This window comes from Penaeus monodon, chromosome 17 (assembly GCF_015228065.2).
Source record: "Penaeus monodon isolate SGIC_2016 chromosome 17, NSTDA_Pmon_1, whole genome shotgun sequence".
NCBI lineage: Eukaryota > Metazoa > Arthropoda > Malacostraca > Decapoda > Penaeidae > Penaeus > Penaeus monodon.
Window position 1 is genome coordinate 10,889,910 of NC_051402.1, and position 15,000 is coordinate 10,904,909.

At 34.9% G+C, this 15,000-nt stretch overlaps 2 protein-coding genes across 6 annotated transcripts in view; both read left to right on the top strand.

The window, feature by feature from the left end:
- LOC119583545 (UPF0489 protein C5orf22 homolog) overlaps window positions 1–829 on the top strand; it is a 7,663-nt gene extending 6,834 nt beyond the window's left edge. For all 5 annotated transcript variants that reach the window (XM_037932080.1, XM_037932077.1, XM_037932076.1 and 2 more), the window contains exon 2: window positions 1–829. This exon is cut by the window's left edge and continues 655 nt beyond it. In XM_037932080.1, the coding sequence (XP_037788008.1) occupies window positions 1–523 (523 nt within the window). In that variant the 3' untranslated portion in view covers window positions 524–829.
- Window positions 830–7,545: 6,716 nt separating this feature from the next.
- Window positions 7,546–15,000, top strand: part of LOC119583547 — a 9,159-nt gene continuing 1,704 nt past the window's right edge. Inside the window, 3 exon segments of the mRNA XM_037932082.1 lie at window positions 7,546–7,636; window positions 13,319–13,782; window positions 13,784–15,000. The exon segment at window positions 13,784–15,000 is cut by the window's right edge and continues 1,704 nt beyond it. Of these exon segments, the coding sequence (XP_037788010.1) occupies window positions 13,727–13,782; window positions 13,784–15,000 (1,273 nt within the window). The 5' untranslated portion in view covers window positions 7,546–7,636; window positions 13,319–13,726.

Below are 15,000 nucleotides of genomic sequence, written 5' to 3' on the forward strand. Positions count from 1 at the left end.
AAGGCAGATTTACAGTTTTGACTTCTATGAAGTAGAGGAAGAGGCTGTTGTGAATGCCCAGGTCAAAAGAAGCAATCAGATATCTAGTTTAAAGAAAATATTTACCAGCTTACATGAGCTGAAAGACCCAGAGCAGATCAAGGAAAACGTAAATTCAATCTGTCACTCAGTTTCATCTCAGACAGACAGAGACATTTTGACAGCTCTTATCAAAGACTTGGCTACTGAATATGGCTCAGAAGTTGACTGGGAAATGATCCATGAAGCTGGTTGTACCTGTGATGACCAAAAGCACGAGTTGCCACACCATGTTTCCACAGATGAACAAATTGTTCAGTTAATGGAGTGCTTTCAGCAGCTTATTTCATCTCTTCCATCTCCAACTGTCATTACCCTTTCCCGTTCCAGTCTTGATGATTACTGTCCCCCTGATAAAGTGGATATGGTCCAGGATTTACTTTGCAAATTTTTGAGAAGAACTTTTGATATAGATTGTAAAAGCCACTATTTGAGTGATAATTAATGTAATATCTTGTGCAAGTTTTTTTTTTCTTTTCTTTTCTATTCAGTTTCCTGTTAGGAAGAGAAGACAATGATAATGATATATAGTGCTTGAAATGTGTGAGTAATGTACTGGTAATTTTTGTCTCAAGTGTAAATGCAATTATAGCAATATTTTGAATGTGGGTTTACAAGACTATAATATATTTTGACAATTTATATTACATTATCCATAGTATTTATGGTCTGTTGTTGTTTATAATAAACAAGAATCCCTGCTGAAAAATAATCAGATGTATTGCATTTTGACAATAAATTTAAATAGGCAGATAGTTGTATTATTTACCCTGGGACAAAAGAGAAAGAAAAAAATCAGATCAAAGTGATAAGAAATGAGAAAATAATTTGAACCAAGTAAATAACAACACCTACAAAAATAAACAATAAAATGATATGGAATATAATTAAATAATCGATAATGATGGGAATGAAATATTTCAATTATGATTCTGTAATAAATCATAATATTTGTAATAATAATAATGATGCAATCAACTATAGAAATAATAATATATCAGTATATATTCTATTCTATAATTAATATTCTTTAATTTTTTTGTAACAATTATGAATAATGTTACAATTATTGGTTTCAGCATTTAAATATTCAGTATATGCCCTTAATGTGTAGCACATACAACCTCCCCAATCCCTTGCTCGTTGTTGCTGTGGGGGGCTTAAGAATCAAACACAGGCCTAATGTAAGGATCACCCCTGCCATGGATCTCAGTCCTCACCTCAACTAATTTTACAGGTTCTTTTCTTCTCTCTTCCCTTTTCTTTCTCTTCTTCATCCCTTTCCTCTGTCTACTCATCCAGATTCCTTCATCTAATCTAACTCCTTACCACACCCGACCCTAACCCTTTCACTCACCAATTCCTTTACCCAGCTTAGACAACTAATCACTAACTCAACCACCCTTCCCTAACATTAACTATAGTGCTACATGACCTTAGATGTCTAGCACATTTATCTTGCTTTTAACCATTAACCATTAACCATTACTCATCCAGTTGTTAACTCATATTTACCCTTTTTGCCACAATACTTTACCATGATGCTAAGTGACTTTTGATGTCTGGTACATTTGTTTGTTTTGACATTTGACCAATCTGGAAATCCACAAACATTACCTTACTGAACCAAAAGACTTTCTTACCTGGGGATATCACCCCCAAGGCCCACCCAATTACTATATTTTGTTTATTCTGCTAGTGACTTTAGATGATGATGCGGCAGAAATTTTTCAGTAAATAAATACATAGTACATATATCTGTTTTAACTATTAACCATTCAGGTAATTTGTTATTTATCTATAATGTTGTTTTCCCATGTATTATTCATGTGTATTTTGGCATCATTATTACTGTTGTTATTAAACTTACATGTTCTTTGAGCAGTGTGTATTGTCTTATTGAATAGTATTACACATTATGATGATATTATTTTTCAAAGTAATATATTTTTGTTTTGTAGTTTTATTTATTTTCAGTTCTTGTTATAGTTGTACGGCTTATACTACCTTTTAAATCATTTTTCACATTATTATTATCATTATTGTTGGTATTTTAATAATTATTATCAATATCATTGTTATTTTTATTACCATTATTATTATTATAATTGTTGTTATTGTTATTTTTAGTACTAGTATTATTACTATTACTACTACAGTTTCCATTATCACTATTTTGCGAGATAAAATGCTCTTTGTGATAATGAAGATATTCAGAATTCTAAAAATGACAATCAAGAAGAGCAAACACAATATTATTAATAACAATAATGAAGATAATAGAAATAATAATGACAATAAAAAAAGTTTGTTCTCTTGGTAATAATAATAATAAGAAGGATAACAGTAATGATAATGATAATATTGAAGATAATGATAATCATGGTAATAATAGTAATGATAGTAATAATGATAAAAGGATTTGAAAATAATAATGATAATGATGTTAATAAAAACAAAGGATAATCATGACAGTGATGAAACAGATATTGATAGAAAGATAATGATGATAAAATAATGAAGGAAGATGCTAGCAATAGCAGTGATAGAGATAACAACACCCAGTAATTATTATAAACAGAATTTATTTAATGAAAATAGTAACAGTGATGGTAATGATTTAACAACAATAATGATGATAGCAAAAAAAAACAGTTACAAGAGAAAGTTCTTGCTACTGTAATAAATATAATGATAAACAATACAATAGTAACATTATTTTTATTATTTTTTGCTAAGTATTATTTTAGCAGTAGAAGTATTATCATAGTAGTTAGGATAATTATTACAGTCATTATTATTTTCATAAATACTATTATTTTTGTCATCAATAATACCATAATAATCATCATTATTTTTGTTGTATTTAATGCTATTGTTATTGCCATTATTTTGATTATCATTATTGTGTTTGTTATTGTTGTTATTATAATTTTTGTTATCATTATTGTCATTGTTATCATTATCAATATTATTATTATTATTATTGTTATTAATATTATTATTATCAAGATTATGATTACTATTGCTGTCATTGCAGTCATCTTCATTATCATTATTCCTAATTGCCATTATTAGAATTCATGATAATGATATTATTATTATAGTTATTTTATATTATTGTTACTAATTTTCTTTTTTTATAACTAGTCTTATTGTTATTACTGATATTTATAGTGTTGTTATTATTAGTATTATTATTATCATTATCATCATCATTTCTATGATTATTACTGTTAAGTTATTATGTCTATTGTTAATTCTATTACAATTATCACTGTTATTATTATTATTATTATTATTATTATTATTATTATTATTATTATTATGGTTATTATGGTTATTATCATCATTATCATCATAATTTCTGTGATTATTACTCTAAGTTATTATGTCTGTTGTTGATTATATTACGATTATCACTTAACATTACTTTTTTTTGTTGTTGTCTTCTTTGTGATAGATAACTAGAGGAATAGATAGCAATGAAAAAAGCAGATGGTTTTAGCAATGTGGAAGGTACCGATAATAAATATAATCAGTTCTGCATTCCCTTGTATATGGTAGTCATTAACGTTTGTTATACTTTTAAAGAACAAATGTGAGTCGGCGAAAGAATTCGAAAGTTAACCCTCGAAAGAAAGCAGCTTCAGTTTTCTTTCGAACAATTGGCATGGATAAAATACTCGATAAAACACTGTTTATTTGATTTATTTATAATATTTTTTTATGTTTGTAATCAAAATTTAAAGACTTTTACTTTGAAATATCAAAACGAAATATGTTAAGCCCACAGAGGTAAAAAAAAAAAATAATAATAAACAATAGCACTTTAAAATTTATTAAGAAAATAGATAAATAAATATAAAAAAGGGAAAAAATCAACGATTATATTCTAAAAAAAAATGTACAATGATTTCTTTTAAGATTTCAATAGCAAGAACAAGCCATTTAATATCTCTATGGATGATTTGCCAATTTTTTTTTTTTTTTTTTTAATCAACGAGTTTAGCCGCGTAATAGAAAAAAATAAAAACAAAAAATAAACACATTTAACTAAACCTTTTATTTCAATGTAACTTTTGGAAAGGTAAGGCAGTACTAAATCTTATTTTAAGCCTTGAGATTTAATTTTGAATTTTATTTGTTTACATCATGGGATCAGGATCATCTCCGAATGCGTTTATTGTTCAAAAATTACTATTACTGTTATTTTGTTGATGTAATTGTTTTCGCCGAAGCGTTGTCTGCCTCCGTATATGCCAAGGATTGCTAAAAATCAAAGGGAATATCGACAATGAAAGTATAAGAAGAAATTTGAAAGAAATGCAACGGAATGTTTCAGTATGTATACATTTTCGCAGTATGTATTATCTTTAAGTATGTGAATATGTTACATGTACGTGTCTAAAAGAAGGGTATTTCTTATTTTCTTTCACATAGCCACTCAATTTTGCAGTTCTTTTTCTTTTTTTCTGCTATTCAGTGCAATATGAGTAAATGCTGTGTAAATTTTTACCTTTAACCCATTGCCGACGGGTGGCATGTACGTACATGCCATGGCATGGCGGGACCATCTGCCGGGGGCACGTACGCACATGCCATAGAGTATGCATGGACATGCCATGAGTTTTTTTTTTTTTTTTTTTTTTTTTTTACAATCACGGCAAAAGATTATTTTTTTGCCAGTGAAAGTGTGATTAAGTCGGTTCTAACACTTTCTCATTTTTACCATGCAACAAACAAACAAAATGCAACAAACCGACAATTTCAACTCCATGATGCCACACACTGCTTATTTTATTCGGACTATAGACCGAATAATGATCAACCATGGAGTCTATATAACAACAAAAATACCCTTCAGTCTCGATTTATCAGGAAGTTTGGCAAGTAGAGACTGTAAAAAATAATGAAAATTGAAAATACAACATATCTTCGTAGTATTACGAAGAAACGGCATGGGATGCTGGTATTTGGCATGAGTGGTCGCGCATGGTAGGGCGACGATATAAGCCCCCGGCAGCGAGGCCCAGGCCTCTATGAATGCTACCCGTCAATTATGGGTTAATGGTAGAATGACATAATTGAAGTGATGGACTGAATAACAAAATTGAAGATATTTTTCATCTGTGATACTTTCTCCGTAAGCTGATAATCAGAAATTTGTACACTACATTATACTTTGATAAACATTAACATAAGAACCCCAATAAGATGGAAAAAATCTTCTCTAGCAAAGAAAGGGCAAAACTACACCCATTGATACATGAAATAATCTGTACAAGTAAAGGATAATATCAAGAAGTTAAGAAAATAGGTTGCGACAAATGTTGGGCAGAGAGATGGCGATTTGATGGGCATCTGTGGGATAAGCCCTTGTGTTAGGAGGTTTTTTGGTTCGTTTAAAAGTATTTGGTGATTCCCAGCAGTGGTTGGAATAATGGGGTTGTTATCCTACAGGGGTTCGGGCAATTTATAAACAATTACCAGTAGTTTCACTGGAATGGTTTACAATAAAACATTGGAATTTTATTTAGTGGATAGTCAGGAAATCAGTAAAAAATAAATAAATAAATGACTTAAATTGAAACACTTTTGAGTTCTAGCAAAAGGTGTACAAATGAAGAAATTACATTGCGATGATAAACAGCTATGCCTGCATAACTCGTTTCTGCAATCTGATAAGTAGTTTGTGTATTACTAAATACTTGTAAAAATAATTATTTTGCAATTATCAATCCCTGCATTTTCTAATTGATGTATTTAATGCATTCTTTTATTTTTTATAATTCTTTAACATGTTTTGATAGTTATTTATGTTCTATACAATAAACTTCTGCGCATGTGCATTTTTGCCACCAGGATATTTGACAGCAACATGAAACTCCATTCCCTGTGAGGAATGTTTTGTTTTCAGTGTTGCGTCAGTTATCTTAGGTGATACTGATACATCCATACTTGAAAATTGGCCAAAGTGATTCCGATACATTGTTCTTCGAAAACAGTTAAATTGATATCAGTACCAATACATGTATCACTGATACTTTGTTGTAAGAATAGATCCAAACTGTTATGTGCAAATGCAAAAAAAGAAGAGAGGAAGAGAGAGAGAGAAGGGGGGGGGGAGGGAGTGAGCAAAAGGGAGATAGAGAGTAAGAAAAGATGGAGAGAGAGAGTATGAGAGGGAGTATTCACACATGCATGCACACACACACACACACACACACACACACACACACACACACACACACACACACACACACACACACACACACACACACACACATATTTATATGTATATATGTGAGTGTGTATGTGTGCATGAGACAGAGAAAGAAAGAGAGAGGGGGGGGGGGGGGCAGAGTGAAAGAAAGAAAGATAGAGATAAAGAGTATGGGAGGGAGGGGGGGGAGACTTTTTTACTTTGACAAGTTTAGTGGGACAAAAGCTTACATCTCAAAAGGATGAGGAAACATAGGTTATCCTCATCTTAAAAAGTCCCTGTGTCACAAAGAGAGAGGGGGGGAGGGGGCAGAGAGAGAGTGAAAGAAAGAAAGAGTAAGAGAGAGAAAAAAAAAGAGAAAGGGGGGAGGGGAGGAAAAGAGAGAGAGACAGAGACAGAGACAGAAATAGAGAAAGGGGGGAGGGGAGGAAAAGAGAGAGGGAGGGACAGACATTGACAGAGAAATAGAGAAAGAGGGAGGGGGGAGGAAGAGAAAGAGGGGGAGAAATAGAGAAAGGGGGAGGGGAGGAAAAGAAAGAAAGAGGGATTTTTTAAAATTTGGCTCGGGCACGTCCGTAGTTTCATTAACCGATTTTAATTTTCTTCTGGTTTTATGTTTTTTTTTTTCTCTCTCTCTCTCTCTCTCTCTCTCTCTCTCTCTCTCTCTCTCTCTCTCTCTCTCTCTCTCTCTCTCTATATATATATATATATATATATATATATATATATATATATATATATATATATATATATATGTATATATATATATATATATATATATATATATATATATATATATATATATATATATATATATATATATATTCTTATTTCATCCTTATTGCGACGGAAATTACGATCAGTTCATTTTCGTAACAGGATTATAAATCTGATGATACAAATATTTCCCAGAAGCCCCGATTATCAAATTCTAATTTTCATATTTTCAGGTCTAACCCAAAAATATTTGTGTGCGTGTGTGTTTATCGTGTATGCAAGAGAGAAATACTTTTACTCAAGAGACCTCTTTATATTTTGGAAAGCGCGTATAGCCATAAATAATGTGAAATTTAAGTTGTTATAAAAACCCTTTGTACCTTTTGTTTACTCTTATTCTATCATGTGAAATTGTTTATCGTGAACCTTTGAGATATGGATTAATCTTATGTGAATTCATATTATGTCTGAACATTACTTGGTGACCTAATTATGTAAAGACAAGAAATAAACCTCTCTCTCTCCGTTCCAATAATCCCGGGACGCCATCTTCCCATTCTGACAAAGTACAAATACCAAGCAGATGGTCTTAATTTTATAACAGCATTTTTAGGGGTAAGAGGGGAGTGTCAGCTTATAATTTTATATTCCAAGAATGCTTTAAATACCCATCTACAAAACCATAATATTGTTGAAGTAACGCTGCGTTCGGTACTCCGATATTTTTTGTAAATTTAAGGCCCTGTGTTGTATATAAAAGGGTATTTTTATTTGTCAGTTCGCATCAAGAGTTACAAAACTTATGCAGCGTGTAAAATAAAGACACCAGTTTGATAAAATAGAGAATGTTTCTCTCTCCCGACTGGTTACGTTGTGGAGTGGAGGTTCCGAACGCGGCCTCCCTATCTTCAGTTACCCTCTCAAATGTAATACGCATGGCACTGGCAAGCACATAACACGTCTATGGTTGCTGGGGGTGAGGTGGGAAGGATTGAGGTTCGGGATAGAGTTGGGGGTTGCGAAGATGCAAGTAGTATCATGTGTTTCTGAAGACTATCAATGAAGGATTTAAGTGTACTCGACTCGATGGTACATTGGGGGTGGGAGGGGAAGGGTAGCTTGTTCCAGTCTTGTATGGTATGTCGGGAAGAAGGAAAGCCTTGTAAGAGTCAGTGGTGGTGTTGTATGTAAGAAGCTTGCTGTTGTGCGAGTTTCGTGTGCTTTGTGTATGTGCTGCTTGTAGGTATTTGTGTTTGTTACGGTTGTTTGTGATCTTGTACATACATGGTTGAGAGTCTGTACTTGTCATGTTTCAGGAGCAGGTCCATGTTTATCTGATTTTGTTTAAGTGAGTTGTTATAACAGGTAGAAAGGTGTGATTGTGTGTATTAATCCTGGTGGCTCTAGTATTGACCTGTTCCAGCTTCTTGGGGTTGTGCTTGAGCTGAACAATCTCAAGTGTTGGGCATACAAGTGTGTTGTAAGAGTGTGGTGTACATTTGTAGGTTTCTCAGACAATATATAGTTGGAGGTAGTCGCAGAGTTTGATAATAAAACCTATATTAAATTATAGAATGGTACAAACCAAGACAAAAGTCTATGGCAATATGCTTGCAAATGCCTCCCAAGAGTGCTGTACATTAAAGAACAAAGAAGAATGCCCATTGATGACTAAGTCACTCATTTTGTTTACATTGTGAGTGTGAATTCCACACTGACCACATAACTCATTACTGTGATATTTTGGTTATTATCAGTGTCTGTGTTAAACTTTTAATATTATACTTCCTTTGTGGAATTTTATGTTTGTATATACAGATCTATACATTAATCTTCTGCGCATGCACATTTTCACAACTGGGTCTTTCAATAGCACTGGGAAACTCCATTCCTTGATGAGGGCCAGTGTGAAATATTTTGTTTTCATTGGTTTATTCTTAAGACTGACTATACAGTGACAGTGATGAAAAAATAAACATTAGTAAGCATCTGAATTTGATATCTAAGCTCATTAAGTATCCTAGATGCAAAAAAAAAGAGCATTTAAGAATTCAGACAACCAATGGAACATAAAAAATAGACATTCTCACTGTATAAAGTTATGTGGTTTTCACTGTCACTTATAATGATCATTTATTAGGTCAGGTATTGGGTTAGGGCATTTGGTAATTCTAGAAGAGGTGAAATATTTGTTTCTTCCTATATTTTTCACCCCATCCCCTACAATTTTGGGAAATCAGGGGTTCTGGGAGGAGGGGCACAAAGGTCCCACACCAAAACTTTGCCCCCATAATCCCTCCCAATCACCATATTTACCAATTGGGGGATTTGCATGATTTTCCCATGACATTTTTACTCATTTAGGTTCTTTTTTCATTCAATTTCAGTCTGTTTTACCCCATAATATCCCTGATATACTTCATTCCCTCCCCTGCTACCAGGACTATCAAATCAAGATTGTTGATAGATATGGTGATCATATATCCTGAAAGACTCATTTGCACACAGAATAACACCTAGAATTGTTGAAAGCAATGGATTTCATGCAGAAAAATGTTAGAATTATTTTAAAAGTAAGCCATTACCCTTGATATACATATTGACTGGTTTCTCCTCAGTAACCCCTGTGTTCTATTACTTTTGTTCATGATGAAGTTGACCTGAGTATTGAAGGTGTGATTGTTAGAGAGGTGTACTCCAAGGTATTTGTAGGATGTGGTGAGTGTCTTGCATTTGTCGGGTCTGAAGGTTATTTGCCATGACCTTTCCCACTGTTTAAAGGCATCTGTGTCATGTTGAAGGAGTTTGCTGTTGTCTTCAGTATTTGTTGTTGAAATAAAAGACTTTCGTCAGGAAAGAGTCTAGCAGAAGAGTTGGGAGTCAATAGAGGAAGGTCATTAATGTATAGAAGGAAAAGAAGGGGGCCAAGAACGGTGCCTTGTGGGACACCAGATGAGACTGGGACAGTCTGAAGAGGCACCACCCAGTAGTACATGTTGGGTTCTACACATGTCATGTCTGTCAAGTAGTCGGGTAATGTAGTGGTGAGTTGTGATTAGTTGGGTCTCATGATTGTTCAGGCCAAAAACTGTGTTCTGAGTCTACCCAAAATGAGAGTGACAAAGTCAGTGGGAGCTTTGTGCTGAGGGGAAGGTGTCAATAGTAGCAGTGACAGCAACCTCAGCAGCAACAGTGGCGATGACCCAGATTTAGATTACATGTCCCAGCAGGACACTAGATCAGATGAGCTGCTGTCATTCTACCTGCAGCAGAAGCAGGAGTGGAGTGCTCCTGGACAACCTGGGTTCTGGTAGAGGAAGGAGGAGAATGTGAGGTTTGGTTTCAACGCCTAGCCTGTGGTCACCATCCCCAAGCCGAATGCTGATTCCAGTCCATTGGACATATTCTCCCACCTCATCACTGATGAGCTCATGGGTGGGGTTCTTCTGTGAGACAAATCATTAAGTTCACATAAATTTTTCAGTTGTAGATCTGTATTTCACGTCTTATTGGTTATGAATTTATATAATGTGAATATACAGTTATCAGTAATAAATCTGTGTTAATGGCTTTCAGTTATTGTGTACAATGACTATATTATTTTTATAATTAACTTTCCAGGTTCCACAATCAAAATCCAGTTACCAGTTCTCATATGAAGGACTTGGTGGATACCTCAACCTCAGAGCTTTCAGCCTTTCTGGTCCTAAGGATGGCCATGGGAATGAACCATAAACCCAAGCAAAGACATTACGACCTCTTCTATGCCATACCCTTGTTCCCAGAGTATGACAAGGGATCATTTCAATCAACTAAGCTGATTCTTCTATGTGGTGGACGAGGGGAATCATCCCCCATGACCACCTGTAGAAGTTGAGGCCAGTGATAGAAATTCTTCAGCATCAGCTCTTATTGGTCTACACGTTTCCTTGGAGGATTACAGTAGACAAGAGTCTCTAGAAATTTCAGGGGTGATTTGCAACTGTGACCAACCCCGGCAAGCATGTATGCTTCGGGGGAAGGTCTATAAGTTTGTGGTCAGTGATGGCCCAAGCTGTTGTTACAGGCAATGACAAAGGTCATCTCTAAGGGCTATCATCAACTTCATGGACACCGTGGATTTGTTTCACAAAGGGAATGAGTTCCACACTGATAATTGGTATACCTCCCCAACCTCTTTCTATTACTTGCAGAGTCAGGGCACGAATGCTACTGGCACAGTTGATTTCAATAAAAAATTCATGCCAACAATTCTGTGGGCAAAAGCCCATGGAGAAGTGGACCGTCAAATCACACCAACAGGCATATTGACCTTTGCCTGCAATGTGGCATGACAAGCGTGTTGTGACAATGCTGTTGGTTGTCCACATTAGCAAGATGGTCACCACCCTGTCCCACAAGGGCTTTTGAATATATCAAGCCCCAAAGTAGTAGTTGGGATGAATGGGGTTGATTTGAGTAATCAGCTTTCTCGCTTAGATCCTATCACTCACAGGTCCCTCAAATGGGATAAGAAGGTTTTGTTCAACATTTCTGACATGGCAGTTGTCAACCCTTTGCTCTGCACAAAATACTTGGAGGGCATATGACTCAGCTGACCTTCAAGAAGATGCTTGGAGAGGAGCTCATGCAGCAAGGAGGCAGTAGTAGAGAGGTCAGGTCACAGTCCTGCTCTCGCTCTCCACTTGCAACACCTCATTTTAACCCAGAACAACCATGCCCACTATGAGTTTACTTTATTAATTGCTTTAACACACGGATGGCTCCACTTTTACGAAGTCACAAATTGATAACATTAGTATGGGTGAAAAAAAAAAATCCCACAAGCTCAAGGGAAGGTGAAATCAGGTAAAGTCACAAGGTCTACTAATTGACTCCTTTGTGGCTCCTAGCAGAGCCATCTATGTGCAGAAGCACTTAACAATAAAAAAAAAATCTAAAATGAACACAGATTTTCCCCATGGCCATTGGGTTAATAAAGGGTATTCATTGCCAGATTTCTACGCCTCATGGGCGATTCCAAAGGTGCGGACTAGCTATAATCGTGGTGAGAGGAGGATGCCCAAGATGTGTTGAGGCTGCAAAGTTCTTCTCTGTCAGGTCTCCTGCTTTGAGGAATACCACATCTATGTCTAGATGATCCTCCTCATACCACAATCTTGTACATATACTGCATTTTTGTTAATAAAAAAAAAAAAAAAAAAAAAAAAAAAAAAAAAAAAAAAAATCATATCCTCCCATACTATATTTTACTCTTTTACAGACATATGGAATGAATATGTCAAAAAAAATTACAATCTTGATATATCAGTAGCATCACCAATATAAAATTATGAATATAAAATTCTGATTGTATGATATGATAACTACATTGGCCAGAGATACTTATTCATGAAGTGATGATGTATATCACAGAAAGATACCAAGATGTTTTGAGGTCCCAAGCTAATGAAATTATAGGTCTCCCCTCAGATGATACTCAGGGGATCCCTTTCTGCTTGAAGTTTTGTGATTGGTGACATTTTTGCTGCCCTACAGTTAGGCTGGTATAAAGTAGTTACCTCTTGGATCTGGTTTCTTCTTGGCAATGGCCAAAATCCAGACATGAGGCTTACGTGAGCAAATATATATACGTGTCTGTGTGCGTGCGTGTCTGTGTGTGTGATGTTTATAATCTTATACATACATACATATGTATGTATTTGTATATTTATATGTATATAAGCATTACACACACACACACACATATATATATATATATATATATATATATATATATATATATATATATATATATATATATAGAGAGAGAGAGAGAGAGAGAGAGAGAGAGAGAGTGTGTGTGTGTGTGTGTGTGTGTGTGTGTGTGTGTGTGTGTGTGTGTGTGTGGTGTGTGTGTGTGTGTGTGTGTGTGTGTGTTGTGTTTGTCTCCCCCCCCCCCTCTCTCTCTCTCTCTCTCTCTCTCTCTCTCTCTCTCTCTCTCTCTCTCTCTCTCTCTCTCTCTCTCTCTCTCTCTCTCTCTCTCTCTCTCTCATATCCTTTCATCATGTTTGAATTCTTTTGATTCATTTAAAAATTGCTACTATTTTCATGTTCAGCTATGTTAACATATAACTTTATTATACATATATTTTTTCCCAGATCTGATTATTATGGGTTGATTCATTTGGTCTGCTAATTTGTATTATGATGTATTTTGAATATTACATTGCTAAGTGGGTCAGTCATTTTATATATATATATATATATATCTGTGTAGGAGTTTGTTTATTTATATGATTTTTTCTTCTCTTATAGATCTGATTGATGAGGTGGCCTAGCAAGTATAGTGACACAAGAGACTGCCAAGGGATGAAGTCATGACTATTTTCAAGAATTCACTTGAACTGCTTGGAGGACTATCAGACAAGTAGCCTTTAAAATGGGGTGGGAATATTGTTATATATATATATATATTTGTTATTTTATATGTAGATGTAGGGTAATATTTTTTTAGTTAGGAATGAATTCACAGGAAAGCCCAAGGCCTTTTATTTGTGCAGAATGTGGTTCCAGCTTTAAAAAAAAATGGAATCTCAAGGTCCACATGGAATCGCACAGTGACCCCTTTGAATGTGAAGTGTGCCACTTGAAATTCAAGTTCAAGCACAAGCTGCGATTGCATATGGGGCGCCACACAGGAGTAATAAAGTACAGCTGTAAGAAATGTCCAGCAGTGTTTGGATACAAACAGATGCTCATCAGTCACATAAATATTCAGCATCAGAGTCCTTCAAATTACTGGTATTGCCTTGGCTGTGGAGCACATTTCAGCAAATCAGATGATTTAGAGGCACATGGTAAATTGTGTCTTGGTATAAAGTGTGAAGATGATGATGATGATGACAAAATCACTTCATTTCATGATTCTGAGGAATTGGGTCAGAATACCAAGAAAATTGTGACTGAAGAACCTTTATTATTTGAAGATGAAGACAGTAACCAGTTGGTAAAGAAAAGCAAGTTGATTACAGAGCAAGATAGAAATAACAGTGAAGTAGATAAAGATGAAGGTAATGCATGTAGTAAATTTTCAAAATCTAGTCAGGGACATGAAAATAGACATGAAAGGGATTCAAATATGGAGGTAACCATAGAAGCTATTGAAGATACTGAAGAAAGAGGTAGTAGAAATGAAGGAAGTATAGAAAGTGGAAACAGCCATGAGTCTGTCAATAATGGAAATTATACACCTGAGAACCTGATTAGTGAGGAGTGCCACAGAATATCACATGGCAGTTCAGACAAATCTATCATCAGCAGTTCAGGTGACTCTGTCCTTACGGTTGAACCCCATGTGGCATCTGAGGCAGTGAGAGAAATTGACAACATTCATAAGTCTAAGAACCATGGGTTATCTGTTTCAGAAGTTCCACTGAATTCTCTGGATGTAGGTCTACCATGCCAAATAAGTTTCAGTAGTGAGAACACTGTTAAAGAAGTCACTAACTCATCTATTTGTAGCCAAGAGGGCAAAAGTGCAGTTAGTGTGACAAGTGGTATGGTACAGATCCCAATTAGTATTGTTAAGAAGTTGCTACCAAGTGTTTCCTCTGGTCCTAAAACCAGACCTTATGAGCTGGATGAAAGGAGCAATGTTGTTAGTCGTGTTTGTGGATTTGACAAAGAAAGTGATAGTAACTTAAGGCATGATGAGACCAGCAGTGATGTTCTGGTTGAAAGTAGTGTGTTTGAGGTTGATGGCGATGCACATGAGATAAGCAGTGAAGGAATATTAGAAAAGCATTTACATGAATCTACAGTTTCAGCAGAAAAAAAGGCTGCATGTTTAATCTCTGTAGATGAGTTACAAACAAAGAATAAAACAAAATCAAAGACATCTGAGACTACTCAAGGAAATTTGATTGATCCCCATGCAGAAATCAATAAGAATTTAAAATTGCCAAAAATAAGTTGTAGCACAAAAGGCTGTTCTTTAC